This window comes from Haliotis cracherodii, unplaced genomic scaffold (genome assembly GCF_022045235.1).
Source record: "Haliotis cracherodii isolate W230 unplaced genomic scaffold, xgHalCrac1.p SCAF_9, whole genome shotgun sequence".
NCBI classification, from domain to species: domain Eukaryota; kingdom Metazoa; phylum Mollusca; class Gastropoda; order Lepetellida; family Haliotidae; genus Haliotis; species Haliotis cracherodii.
This window is the reverse complement of record NW_027266343.1, coordinates 31,651,370-31,667,177: the sequence shown is the minus strand read 5'-3', so window position 1 is coordinate 31,667,177 and position 15,808 is coordinate 31,651,370. Positions and strand designations below refer to the sequence as shown.

Genomic DNA, 15,808 nt, shown 5'->3' with positions numbered 1-15,808 from the left:
CGCTGTGAAACAGATTTAACGCTTTGATTTTCTTTTTCAGTGACACGGTGTAGTGGCCGGATGAGATCGGGATAACAGGAGCCAATTTGGTGCTAATAAGTCGGGAATACGACTACAGCTGTGAGGTAGTGGATACTGGCTGGGAAAGTTGTGAAGTTCCAGTACTGCCTGGACCATCACCTAGTGTTGAAACGGGCGCAGAAACACAATCAGCCAGCTCGTCATTCACCGAGATGAACTTCCACACAGGACTTACTCAACACGGATGAAAATAAGCAAGTTAGGTTGAGTAACCAGTAGTCCCTACCCTAATCTGGGATATAAGCTTGAACGAGAGTTAGCAGACTGGGATAACCCGCTTTTCATCCACTCCTCGGTGTTGCTAATCTATGTACTGGCTGACAAAACACGGATTTTGAGTTGAATACCTTCGTTAGATCGCTTGTGCCGATAAGCCTGTTGGTACATGAACGCCAAGTTAAGTCATACTATCGTTCCACGGCTCAAGTTGTGATTTTTTTCCAAGTCGAGTGGTTTGATACGCGAGTGCTTCTTGGAGTGTAGGATGTGACAAATGCGTGGGATGCGGTCTGGACCGTATGTTGGCCGGTGAACCATCGTTACAGGTGGGTCTACAGTTGTGACTTGGTCAGGCGGAGAATCTGTACCTCTGTTGTTGGCTGTGATACCTGCAAGTGTGGTAGCTGGTCCGTCTGCGTGGAGTACCGGAGAGAGCGAACAGAAGGATGGAGGTAGCCGTCGGAGTATTGAACAGGCTACAGTTCTATCGATTCCTGGAGACTCCGATGAACACACGGTAGTAACTGGTGGTGAGCCTGTGGGGAGACAGGTCGGGAGGGACGGGGGCTCGTTGGCGTTAGTGACGTCTCTCGCAGCCACAGCAGCCTCTACACCAACACCACGACGACTGATTCAACAGTCACCTTTGACAGATTTGAGAAAGTGGAAACTGTGACGAGAAGCTAGCGCTGTGATAAAAGTGTTTTAAACTCCAGTACACGTCGTGCCCAGGGTGTTAGTCTTCAACACCGAGTCGACTGTTTCCTCAATAACAAGGTGTGAAAAATTCTTGGATAATTTGTGTTGTTACTTCGGATTCATACTTGCGAAGTCCTGTGTTTGATATTCTTTTACTTATGGAATTTCTGGATCGCGCATGTACCCATCCCGCACGTGGGTCGTGAGTGATATGGCGTCCACGTTGGGTTCTCCCACAGTCGATTACAACGACAGCACTTCAACGTCAAGTGTGGACAACATCACGACGACGACCGTAGAGACGCTGACCAAGGAATCCAGTTACGAGGTGTGGCTGCAAGTGGTTATTTCCCTCATCTTGAGTTGCATGATCGTCGGCACCGTGATTGGCAACTCACTCGTGTGTATTGCTGTAGGCATTGTGAAGCGTCTACAAACACCCTCAAACCTGCTCATTGTGTCCCTGGCGACGGCAGACCTTTTGGTAGCAATCCTCGTCATGCCCCTCTCGCTCTACAAAGAGATTCGAACCAAATGGCGTCTTGGAGAATCTGTCTGTGACATGTGGACTTCCCTAGATGTGTTACTATGTACTGCATCTATACTTAATCTCTGCATGATCAGTGTGGATCGGTATTTCGTCATCACCAGACCACTACAGTATGCCATGAAACGGACGCCAAAACGTATGGGAATTATGATAGCTGTTGTGTGGGTGGCATCGGCTCTGATATCTATTCCCCCAATTTTCGGCTGGAAAGCCCTCAGGGGTCCTTATGAATGTTATATTAGTAACGAACTAGGGTATCAGATCTATGCAACTCTGGGTGCCTTCTACTTGCCTCTAACTGTGATGATAGTTGTATATTATAAAATCTGGCGAGTGTCATCTCGGATCGCCAAGGCAGAGCAAAGGTCACAGATTGGCAACATAGACCGGCCACCCGAGTTCCAAGTGGGCCGGCCATCGAGGGACAGTGGTGACAGCCACATTTTACCCAATGGCTCAATCAAAGATTCGAACTTACTGTCGTCAGAGGATGACACCACAAAAGAAAACCTTTTAAAGAAGAACTCCATTAAGCGTCGTCGATTCACAATCAAGTCAATAATACCATCAAAACAACGTATGTCGACTTCGAAGGAGCGTAAAGCTACCAAAACACTGGGTATTATAATGGGTTGTTTTACTGCATGTTGGCTTCCCTTCTTCATACTTGCTGTTGTGCAAGCCGTTTGTGTCAAAGTATATGGACCACAATTCGACAAGATCCCAGGATGGATCGTCTCAGTACTTATGTGGTTGGGTTACGCGAATTCCTTCTTGAATCCTGTTATATATGCTAGATTCAACCGTGAATTTAGGACTCCCTTTAAGGAAATACTGTGTTGTAGATGTCGTGGAATTAACGTTCGAATGCGTTCCGAGAGTTATGTGGAGCAGTACGGTGCCGACCATGCTGTGAAAGACAGTCTGAGACCCCCAGCGGAGACAATGGTGCGTTACAACAGCCACGGTCAAACCTTGGTTCAGATTGGGAACGGATCGCCTAATAGCCAAGGGGAGTCTAAGATATAGTAATGCAGTGATAATGTGTTATTGGATTTTCCTAAACGCCACGTGGTTTGCACGTGCAAATGTGATATATGATATCACGTGACGTGATGTTCAGCGCTAGCTGACGTCACGTGGCTGTACAGGTAGAGAGTGAGAATCAACAAGCAAATGTGATTTGTGAATTACTTTAAATGGCTGATCTCAACGGCTGCTGAAACTACAAATGGATGGAATAACATTGATCGGATGCCACTTCCATAACACGTCGTCGTCACTGTGGTTACTCTTCGTCTCACTTGCCAAATTGAAGGATTCCAAATCCTTGTAAAAATGAAGTTATGTTGTTGTATTGTTCCTGCTTTGGAGGAGATATCCGTTGTCAATAGAAACAAGACGTGGTACTGTGGACCTCCACGCACCACTGAGCGCGAGAGCGTTCCCGACCGTGGCTGTAATACGTTGGGCAGTGTGCCACGCCTACTGCCTGGGATCAGACATACTGAAGACACTTAAAACACGAACTAGAATGATATAGCTGCTCGGTCTTTCACACTGGGTAGGTCCCCCATCATTTCCCGCCAAACTGCGGTGTCGTCTGCCGATCTGCCTGGCCTGTATAATTGCTCTTAGTCTCAAACAGTAAGCTGTGTTTAGAAACTTCTGTTCAATGCTTTGTAACGATTGTCCTTGCAATGCTCATGTTGACCTGCTGTTGTAACATGCCCGTATCGCGTCGTCGTTCAGGTGCATCTTCATAGGTCGCATAAGTTGGCACCTTGCCAAGTATACATGGTGCAAACTTGGTTCGTATGGTGTATAGCCCTCGGAAGCAAATCCCACGATCAGAATTAGACGCAGAGATGCGGGATGGGGGTGGATGGAATGCGTGTTTAGACATAAACAATGATGATTTCACCGATCGTGTATCCTCACGCAGTACTATCATTGACAGAAACATGTGTTATTCTATGAAGCAGATAATGCCTTATCCCATTACACTTAAACCAACCAGCTGTTTGTTTCGGTATCGGTAACAAATTTACCTTGAATACGCCCATGTCAATGACGGCTAACACTGGAAACACGGTAGCGAAACATGTACACCGTTACTATATTCATTGTATATTTATTGATTCGTTATCCATATATAAGATCGATGATCCCCATGGTAGACTGTTGTTGAGGTTGGACGCGTATGTGAAATTTATGATTAAAGAAAACTTAAGGAATCAGAGAGTATTGAAATTAAAGGTAGGAATTACGCGATAATAATGGAAACGTTAAAATGGCGTTTTCCAATTCTCTGGATTTTGGCATCTTTCCGTGGTTTTGCGTACGTCGACATTAAACATGTTTATTCATCAGTCGTACAAGACAGGAGGGCGTGCGCACCACGTGACCTCAGTTGATAAGCCATGATATCTACCGACAAGGTGCAAAGCAGGGTAGACTGGCTTTCAGGGTGATTGTTGCTTAAGGTAATGTGCACAGACAACGGTACCGGCGTGTTGCAACAGGCGTTCAAAGAACGTGCAGTAAATTGGGCACGTTGTGGCACGGCTATGTCAAACCACGCCTAATAGATTGGTTTTAAAATGTTTGTGCTTTCTAGGGGTATGATAAACAACAACACGTGGTGCATATCTTGTCTTCTTCACAGAACATTCATTATTCATGGCGTTCCGGAAGTGACTGCCGAAAATCAAAATTTGGGCCTGCATGGCCGCAGTTACAATACATAGAAGAGCAGTCGCTAATTTGTAGATTGTAAGTTCATATGAAATTTGGATTTTTTTCTTTGAAGGTTTAGTTAAAAATTTGCATATTGCAGAGCGTTTGAAAATGTGAAACTGCAATTTCAGTTGTACATATATACACACAGGTGTTGTTGCTGGTTATTCCCGTAAGAATGATCCACTTCTTCCATCCCGACCGGCAGGCAGCCCCACCCACGTCCCCACCCACGTCCCCACCCCTCCCTCCCCAGATCTTCCAGTGAGTCATGTACTGCTGCCCACTTCAGTGGTCTCTGTCCTAAGCGACGACCCCTGTGCCACGTGTTTGCAATACAATGTATTATGTAAGCTGAACGAACTAACGATGTATATGTTAGAACATTGTCTTACATTGTGTTGAACTACTGACATTGCTGAGAATGTGTGTTACTTCGCGGACGGTTGGACAATATCGGTTCGTGTGCATCATATTGTCAAGAGTCATTAGGTGTTCACAAATAGTGCAAGGTAGTTTGCGTGTAAATCAAGAGGAATGGTGTCGGTGGCATTCACCGTGACATGTTGAGGGCCGTATTGGACGACCACGTGTGGTGTAAGATGGTTATCGACTATACCAGGTGCATTGATTAATATTGTAGCCTCCCTTGAAATGAGTAATCTGACCTTAGTACCAAGGTGACAGAGTGACAGAAGCCTGTTGAGGACACGGAGAACAGCAATAACCATTATTTCGTCTCCTGGTAAATATGATCTCGCGACCTAGTACTCTCCAGGTTGTTGTCGAAATTATGTATAGCTAAATCTTCACGTTTCAATGAACACAAGGAAGATAGCATTACAGCAGTAGCTGTCTCGAAACAAGTGATATTTCTTCTGGTATTCGTGTCACGATGTAGGTATTAACGAAAACACGTTTCATTCGAGGAGAATCAGCATGCAGGAAACAATGGTAAACGCATCGATCTTTCAAGTGCATTACTAATAAAGATGTCAATGAGTATTTCATAACCAACAGTATCTCCAAACAGTACTGTATTATGTAGCTCTGTCTAAAGCGTATTAATAAAAAGTCAATTCAAATTTAGGCTGTGTAAAGTTACGTCCCTTAGTCGCACATGGATTCGCTGGTCTCGAGATCGAATCCAAGATTAAAATCGAATTAAAGCTGTAATGCACCGTACATGTCCATTCCAATTACAGCTATAACTTGGAAAGGGGAGGGGGGGGGGGGGGGGGTTGACGGGTGGTCCAGTCGTCTAAGGCGCCGTAATTTGCTGTGCAGCGTAGCGTCCCATGGGCACGTCAGTGATCGTGGGTTCGAATCCCGGTTCGCCCCGATTATGTTTCTAGGTTTGTCAGCACCACACCCGTACTCTAGGTTTCACCGAAGTGGTAACCGTCTGACACCTGCATCACTTCGGGCTTTCCTCCCACATTAAGCTGACACTCCGTGATATAACTGGAATAATGTTCAAAGCGGCGTTAAATCCAACTCACTCACTTTTGCTTAGCATCAATTTATAGATCACCCAAAGGACGAAGTTTATTTAGTTCCATGGTAGCATCAACATCGATACAGGTTGCAATATTTATTTTATCCGAGCAATTGGCTGACGTTATGATTTCTATGAGGCATGGCATGCTTGTAGGTGAAATCCTCAATTTGTAAAAGTCGACAAATAGTGATGTCATTACGCGTGTAAGTGTCGAGGGCATGATAAGTTAGGCTCCGCGTTGCTTCATTATTGGTGCCCTATGCACGCATTAACTGTTTATCATTTTTCCAGGGTTATTTATAGTAAACAGTTAGGTCATTATGGTGTTAGGAAATGCTACAGCTGTTCTTGCTTGCTCGCTGCATCTCATAAACAGATTGGTATTTAATAGTTAACGGTAAATGTGATTTAAAGGGACACTACGCTCAAGCCAATTGGCAGTCCTGGCAATTTGGATTCCAGTCATTCAAAACCCACTGCTAACTTTAATTTTAGTGCCTATATCAATCTAGCAGTTGCTGATTAGACTAATTACACGGAGACAACGTGTCAATTCCTCATAGAGCACTTATTACAATGTACGACTGGAGACGAACATGTCGTGAAGTATCCATTTTAGAAAGGGTGAACTGAACAAGGTGATTGTATGACTACTTGATGGTTATTGTGTCGCGTGAATCGTATCCAATAAACATGCAGTATTACTAGTAACATTAGTGTGTCTGAACAATCATGTGAAACACACATTTTATCGAGTAGTATGTGTTCAGATTGACTATCGTTTATCTTCATCTGACTGTGTGCATGTCATCCCTGTATCATAAATCATCTGAATTGTCCAGCCGTCCGACATTTCTGACCACTGTCCACCAATTGACAGAATTATATCCGTGAACATTTCGTTAGTATGTAACTCTTTGCCAATCACCAGATGTTTTCGAAGTCTTCGTGAACTGACCAATCACCGTGCCAGAAATCTATGAACTAACCAATCACTGATCGAGTAGTCAATTTGAATATTATCTCTGTTTCAGAAGCACAAAGCTTAAGGTATTAGCATGCAGGAGAAACTGTTCTTATAGTCATGTATACAGTGTACACTTCCCATGAATACTGTAAAACACGACCCTTACCCCGAGAACACTTGATTCGGTATCATATAGAATAATGTTATGTTTATATTATAGTTATACCAAATTTATGTTTGAGTCTATTTTGATAACAGAAATATTTTTGGCTTCACGTTTGTTACTCTGTTTAAATTTATAAATGAATATATTGTTTAAACAAACACACCGTTCTTTGTTATTGTGTTCATGGTAAGTACAATTAGTTGGTCTTGTGAATCATAGTTATATTCTTAATGTGAAAAATTATTTTCAATCATTTGTGTTTTATTCCTTCTGTCTATCTACCTCTCTATTTTTGTTTACTTTTACAACCTTTAACCTCCTGGTCTGATAATTAGTAACGGGAATTGTAATTTTAAAACAGACTATTGAATCTTAATTATGCATTAATTACCTGTGGTGCACAGCTAAGTTAATCAAGTATTGGCTATATTCAAAAATAAATACTATAATCATTCACTACGATGAGATAGATGAATGTCATGTACTGGTCGATGTTACATCAGACATGAAATTTGAGATCTTTACGAAAAGAAATTGACCTAGAAAGCTGGTCTACTGAAAATAGAACATTGGTGGAGATTGATACGGAATTGTTTGTCATATGCTCGAGAATAATACGTGTTTGAAAGTCATACAACGGTATTTATGCACAGTTAAAGCTCACTAACTCGAAATGCTTCATAACATTGAAAATATATGTCGGCTTATCCGAAGTTCGGGACAAGCGATTGCTGATATCTTACTCTAGATAGGATTATTCCGGGGCCTTGTTACATCGTCTTAAACGAAGTATTGAGTTAAAGCAGTTCGAGTTAATGAGGTTTCACTGTTTATCCATGAATTTCTTTTTCCTAGACAAAGAAACCACCAATCGCGTGAATGCCAATTCGAATCAAGTGTTCTCGTCACATAAAACTAATATTGCAGATCAATTAGATCCCTGTTTATGTAATGTGGAGTGAGGAATACCCATTTAATTACCATGTCTCAGTTACAGATATTATCAAGTCTCAATTAGGGATCACGCCACCTAATCGCCCCATTATATTCGTCCTGTTATCTATTTCTTCTGAACGACTCTACCATTACTCACGCTCATTATTTAATAATTACCTTAAGTTATATAATCATCGTTCGATGGCAGGTAACCCTTAAGCCAACGCTACTGACCTGCCATGATATTCAGTGAGTTCACAGTTCACAGTATTTCATGGCAACATCATCAGTCGTCTTTGCTAAATTTGATTACGCATGCCCCCGTTAAATCTCTTTATATAAAACAATAACATGGACGTCATCGACGTCACCATGACGCCCTGGGTAGTTTGTGGTAATATGACACCCACTGTCGTATTCCAGGCATAACGTTGTTCACGTTTCCAATGTCCATTCCGTGAGACGCCATTTTGTTCCGTATGTCACATGTAACGTCACGTGACCCTTTCTTCTTGTGCCTTTATTGATCCTTAGGGTGAGCGTTTCTAGCTCTCTTTAAGTTACACTCAAAATTAAATTTAGAAAATTCAGTTATAACACGGTTTCTATGGATATAGTGTAACCATGAAGAGGAACGTCTACCGTTATAGAAATATAATTTGGTATTCGAACCTCAGATCCTTGCACAGTTAAAGGGAGGCAACTGCAATTACGGCCTTGCCCACCATGTCCCTTTTGGTACTACTGTGTCTGATTACGTGGTAACAGAAGCAGTCGGTCCATGTTAGTGTTTGTTAAAGTCAATCGTCTTTATTTCAATACGTAACGCAAACCTTTGATCTGACACCACTCAGGCGGACACGGGTGACCCAGTCGTCTAAGGCGCTGCGATTCGCTGTGCAGAGTTGAGTCCCTTGGGCACGCCAGAAACCTATGACTGTGGGTTCGAATCCCGGTTCGCCCCGATTATGTTTCTAGGTTTGTCAGCACCATACCCGTGTCCGTGGGTTTCACCGAAGTGGTAAACGTCTGAGACCTGCATCACTTCGGGCTTTCATCCCACATTAAGTTGGCAGTCCGTGATATAACTGGAATACTGTTAAAAGCGGCGTTAAATCAAACTCACTCACTGACAGCACTCAGGGTAGTCTTAGTGGTTAAAGCGTTGGCTCGCCATACCGAAACCTCGAGTTTGATTCCTATGTGAGTATAATGCGTGAAGCCCTTCCTGTTCACTGCCGTGACATTGCCGAAATATTGTTAAAAGCCGCGAGTGAGTGAGTGAGTATGGTTTTGCGCTGCTTTTAGCGATATCCCATCAATATCACGGCGGGGGACACCAGAAATGGGCTTCACACATTGTATCCATGTCGGGAATCGAACCCGGGTCTTCGGCGTGACGAGCAAACGCTTTAACCACTAGGCTACCCGACCGCCCCCTAAAAGCCGCGAAACACCATCTCACTGAGATCTACTCGCGGAATAACTTTTGTAATTGGCATTTATTTCTCAATTGCTGTTTTTTTAGTTTGATTAATAATGGTTATCAAGTATCCATACAAACATAAGCATAAAGAAAATGGAGGCAACAGGTGTATATCCATTGAAATTTCCCACAAAACTATCTTGAGATTAAAGACAGAGTAGGTGTAACCTTGGAAGTAAGGAAGATATATTGTTTCCCAACGTCAAAATGAATCCAATAATGTAGATAATAGGTAGGTAATTACAGACAATCGATGTACTTTGTTATTTAATAACCGTTATTATAATAGACATTAATTCTTTGATGATAAGATAAGTTATCAGTATAATGTGTTGGACGTGCAGGAATTAACGTGACCTCCTCTAATACCTCCACTTATCTTTCTTTAGCGCATCACCATGGATTATTGACCGTTATGTGGTTAGTTGAGTATATTGTCAGAGTCCTTACACACACGACGTGCCCTTGAGATCCGACTTGCGTTTTTGGACACTAATTGATTCCTCCGTATTTTCTAGTTCTCAGGAATGTAGCTTGCGCTGATGATTCTCACGTGACCATCTTGTCATCCTCTTAAATTGTGGGACGTCATAATCATTGCCCATCAGTTGATCGTTATCAATGATGAAGCATAAATATTGATATGGATTTGCTCAATCACTGGATTTGAGATGGATGTTTATCATTCAGTTGTCTCAATGGACTGTGACCTGTATTCTCAGGTGTGTCATTTATAGGAACCTTCATCCCTCGGCCCCGAGTTAATTGCTTGTCACTTCCCAGGAGCAGGGCGCCAATCTCTGTTCTCATATTGTTCTTATTTTCCAGAATAATTGTATTTCGATTAAAACACAAAATCTGAACTGCTGAATGGGTACATTGAACATGTTTGGTTATTGACCTTGCAACGATAAAAGGGCTAAGCGATCATTAATAATCCTTCGAGATTAAATTCATGGTGTGACACTAAGGTCAGGCTTTTAAACAAAATTAGGTTTACGGATATTTGCCCCAAAATTCAGGTTGGTAGGTCGAAATATTGAAAATAAATCAATTTCAAATATATATTTTTATTTCCTCTCGCGATTCGTCATAATTCTTTTTATTTTAATTGCTTTCAACAGGTTTTATTTTTAAAAAAACACTTAAATAATGCATGAATATTGAAAACGGTAGTAAATGAGTTTTTTTAACAACCTGCAAAGCAATATTCGTGATGCATAACCGTGGAACTCCTTGAGCCAAAGCCAAAGTCAAACTTTCCTTTTGCATAGTCTGTGAGAAGAGTTGTAACACTTTGTGGTTCTGACATCTATACTACTTCATTGCAATCGTTCGCACATTCTCAGTGCCCCGCGAGTGGCTTGGTGACGTGATATGTCAGGTAGTCAGTTATACGTGGCTTGACTGTTCTTCCACGAGAAGTGGCTGTACAGATCCTAATCATAAAGAATAGGTTACCTTGTTCCCTAAAATATTAACGTAAAATTAATTCTTGTGAAAGTGTATCAGCTTTCAAAAAAACTGTGTGCATGGCATGATTATCGTTAATGACATTTCAAAATACATGATTTATTACACAATGAAACATCTTCTGTCTGAACGATCGGGTCCATTGAAATCGTACTAATTGACAAACGTTCGGATTAATAACCAAACTAGGAGTTCTGTATAACGGTACTTTGGACAAATATATTCCGCAAATATGGCATTCGGAAAGGGAGTTACCGGACACATAAAGCTAGACAAACGATGTTTTACTGTTAGTATTCTTCCTCCGCAATAGTATTATTCCTCGAAGTGTTGATTAAGTTAAACTAGACATTAATCACGTCATGGCTTGACAAAGTACAACAGACTTCTCGGAGTTTAATATTATAACATAAGTTGACCTTAATTCATTAAGTCTGAATTCATTGTTTCATCTTCATTCGGATAAACACTGAATGGTTTTAATTCATTTGAGAGACCCAGTGTGCAATGGCTATATACACCGCTCTGACAATACCGCTGCGATATCTAAATGTCGCGAGCTATTTTCGGCCTATTTGGCAGGTGCTTGTTTCCAGGGTTAGGGTGAAGACTCTAACGCTTGTCTACAGCGTGAGATGATACCAATGTTAGCACGAAAGTACGTCGGATATAGACCAAACTTACACAAGGGATAACGCTGCCATCTTGTTCGACCGCTGCGTAACTGCAGACGTGCTCATCGCGTATATGTGCGCAATCGACACCATCAGTAACGTGATGAACTATAAGAGGCATTCACTTATCTTCCGGTAGAGTTCAGTCAATTATATCAACTGGTGTTTTCATCAATATGAGTTCGTAACGTATCGTTTTCCATGGCAAATAATCTGAGTGGATTACGAGCTAGGGTGTCTCGCGTGTACACGACAGAAGAGGGAAACTCGCGTGTTCATTACAAAATGGCACCTAGACCTTGTATGTGATAACACGCAATCTACCGGCTTCGTGGTATTGTATTTGCTAAAGACGGCAAACTAATCTCGTTAGAAAGGATATACATGTTGAGAAGAAATATTTATTTACTGGTAAGAGCTTGGTGAAAGATGGGTATTTTCATCTATTAAGTGCGTTTTGTATTGATTTCACTACCAGAATGTAACAGGGATATCTGAACTTTATTTATCTCGAAAAAACGTAAACCTTGCGTCATTTGCAACATTTAATAACTCTAGATATGTTATGCTTACTTACCTTATATTCCCGATTATTACTCGGGTTGGCAGAAACACACAGAGCTGATTAGTTCAACAAAGCTTATCGTGGACTATCCGTGTCCCTTTGGCAGTCAGAATTAAACAGGAAACTTATATTACGACTGAATACAGTAAAACACATACTCACTCACAACAACTCGGCAGATAATGTATTGACCTCACTGTTTCTTGACCTTTCTCCCTAATATTGAGAGTAACATCGGCAATGGGGACGCCTAGGGCTGTAGAATCCCTTTTATCAAACTATCTTCAGAATACATCCGGATAACTCCTTCTTGAAATCTGTCTAAGTAATACCATTATTGAGTGAGTATGGTTTTACGCCGCTTTTTAGCAATATTCCAACAGTATCACGGCGGGGGACACCAGAAATGGGCTTCACACATTTTATCAATCTGAGGAATCGATCTCGGGTCTTCGGCGTGACGAACAAATGATTTAACCACTCGGCTTCCCAAAAGCCCCATAGTACAGATATTAAAAATCTACTTTTCAAAATATTCCAAATTCCGTATTGGTAAGTAACGCATTTGCAAATGTAGACAGTCGTGATAAATATGTGGCATTCAATTATATTTCTATTTTAGCTCAGACCTTTATTCTCAAGAATCTATATATTTTGAAATGCATGTGGCGTTTGACCATAAGAGCTTGTAAGGAAGTTCAAGGACTAGCGGTTGATGCGTTTCTTTAACTCATAATCGGTTTCCTTTGTGTATCAATACACATCTGAAACAACAAAGTACCCAAGTCTTGTCATCCGATTGATATTTCGTAATAAAAAAAGTAGTTTAGTTTGGATACTTTCCAATATCTCCCCAAGGCAATTATTGTGTGTGACGTGAAATACAACCCTCTTCGCGGTGTTCAAATATGCGTTTAAAACACATTTTTTGATTGAGCTGATTGATAGCATAGTATCGCTTCCTGTCAACGTAACATTGAAATCATGGTGACCTCCGCCCCCTCGCCCGGGAACTCGCTTGTTCGACAACTATTTTATTACTCCCGTATCCGGGCTCGCTACACATCTCGCGAGAATTACTACCCAACTCACGTCTTAGCCTCGCTTTGAGGAGAGAAGTAATGACTGTTAGATTGATTTTGTCCCAATCTTGTGTATTTGTTACCATAAATGCAGGACATGCATGGACAAAAAGTCCACACATTTGCATCGAAAGCCAGCATCTACAATACCCACTTGGGTTTAGCGCCACACAAGATGAAACTGTTTTGAACCGTATTTGACCAAAACTAATCTGGTTACTTTCTTCGTTCATTCGATTGCCTCAAAATATAAATATTGCAAAGGATTTATTCGATATCAGGTTGTTGAATTTCTGATTCATAGACAGAGGTTTAACATTTATCCCAACGCGATATTTTTTCAAATGCCATAACAAAGCCGGATATAGCTATGCACGATTTTGTTTGATCGTTGAATATTTCCGATTTCATCATTCGAAATTCATCGCCAGTACTAGGATACCCAAATGAAGAGGAGCAAATGTTATTTTCAGACAACTGCGCAGAGGAGTTCGATTCTCCCTGCGCGGATATAAGAGTTATATGAAACCTCACCCACCCTTTAAAAACCTGTAATTTATTGTCTACTGCGCAGGTCCAAATACTAAAGGTCAACTTAATATTTAACTGAGTTTATTTCCATTTAAATTTAACCCACACGTTAAACAATGGTTACGGTTTAAAAAAATGTATTCTCGACACGTCACGTCAGAAATCCGGGTTCGATTCTTCACATGATTGACGCGTGCAGCATATTCTTGGTTGATCCGGGATATTGCCAAAATCGACGTTTATTCTTACTCATTCATACGTTGTGGAGTATATTCGCCTCAATAAACACATTCCTGGCGATATAGTGATGGTGCCCAATCTCCTTAGCGATATCCTGTATTTATTGATCGTAATACAAACAAGTATTTAGCTATGCCATTGATAACAGCAGCAAGTTTGGCCTCAAACACTACAAGATATCAATAGCATCTTGAAAGAGTCTTTACTTCTGTATAAACAAGACTAATCACTTAAAACACCGTGTTTGTCGAAGATCTATCAGGTCAAGATTCCCAATTTTAGTAGGTCCACGATACTACAGTTGAATCTCAATAACAAGGCTTTTGTTCTACTTCGGGAAAAGTATTAAATGAAGGTTGCTTAATAAATTATTTTTCTATGAATTATTCATATAACATACTTTGCACACGTTTTTTTGAAATTCATCTAACTTTGTTAAATAATGTTCCAATATTACGTACTATAAACAGTCATTTCATGTATCAACTACTGTGATTGGTTCGTGTTTTACAAGCTGTAATCTGATTGGCAGTTTGAAACACGTGTTGTTTGTTACCCCCTCCCAATTGGAGATTTCTGATACGGCGTACTCCAAAGTGCTTTGAAAGCTAACATTAGACTTCCATTGTTATAGAAATTAATTTTCATAACAAAATGTGCGCGAGCCTCGGATTGATCACGTGACTGTGTGTCATGTGACCTAGGGCCGCCATGTTGAAATGATGTTGATATTTTTGTTGATTGTTCGTGTCTATGTGATCGAAGATTTATTTTGTAGCAAGCTTTTGTACAAAAGCCCCAAAAATGTTGCTGATGAATAAATTGTAAAACAGTTCAAATCTCGGTTGTTCTTCATCATCAAAACAAGCCTGGATGTTTGACTACACAGAAAAACACCACGCTACTTGAACAATATTCCTTGTTCTTGTGGCGCGAGAAACGTGTTGTGATTGGACGCACGGGAGTTGACTTTTCTTTTGTTTTCGTTTTTTTCTGTTTACAAAGGTTTCGTGTTTCCTTTATCCGTTTCGGGGTTTATTTGTTTCTTTTCTTTTGAAGACACTTTCATTTCTTGATCTGAAATTAAGTTTACGATTTGGCATCAGTGGTGTATTTCACACTTACATGAATCCTGCCTAACAGTTATTAAATCAAATCAGGTATTCGTATTTTATCTCAGTCACATGGAGGGAAACAAATAAATGGAATCGAGGAATTCAACGCACCCGCATTAGTGTACATTACAGCTATGACACCCGGTGTTGACTTTTGGCGTATGTCCTAAACCAGCACTAATACTCGTTGTCAGGCATGGGTCAGCACCATGCTTCAGTTCAAGAACATCATCGGTTATCCAGTGTATTATCCTCGATAATCCAGCTACCGATTCGAATAGGTTGATGTAGAAATAGCCGACCAAACAAGTTACTCTCACGAGCAAAGAGAACATTGTGCTTAGTTACAGATAGTAGCTATGGAGGTGATATCGTCACTTCCTCAACAAAGCTATTTTTTGGCAAATGAGCACATGGTATTTAATAGATTATTCATTTATTATGGAACGGATATATCGTGCTGGATAGTCACGGATCATCAATGGCGTGTATTATATAAGGCGCTGCAATTCGCTGTCCAGAGTTGCGCCCCTTAGGCGTTAAAGGATCATATGACCGTGGGTTCGTATGCCAGTTTCGTTCTGATTTTGATTTGTCAACACTGGACCCAAATTAAAGTAGAATACGTCCTGCATCACTGTCGGCTTCCCCCCGCCACTAAACCGTCTAGTCATGATATGGCTGCAGTAGTGCCCGTTCACCATACCCCTGCTCGGAGGTTTCACCAAATATTATGGAAAAGGTCAACGCCAGAGTATAATAATTCTCGATTATCTACCGAAAC

The 15,808-nt window shown here is 41.1% G+C and overlaps 1 protein-coding gene across 12 annotated transcripts in view; it reads left to right on the top strand.

Annotated features, from left to right (window-relative positions):
• The window catches only part of LOC139452763 (5-hydroxytryptamine receptor 1F-like), a 194,866-nt gene extending 189,355 nt beyond the window's left edge, over positions 1-5,511 (top strand). For all 12 annotated transcript variants that reach the window (XM_071234361.1, XM_071234363.1, XM_071234367.1 and 9 more), the window contains one exon: positions 41-5,511. In XM_071234361.1, coding sequence (XP_071090462.1) covers positions 1,178-2,578 — 1,401 coding nt within the window. In that variant the 5' untranslated portion in view covers positions 41-1,177 and the 3' untranslated portion in view covers positions 2,579-5,511. The remainder of the gene's footprint in view (positions 1-40) is intronic.
• Positions 5,512-15,808: the final 10,297 nt, after the last annotated feature.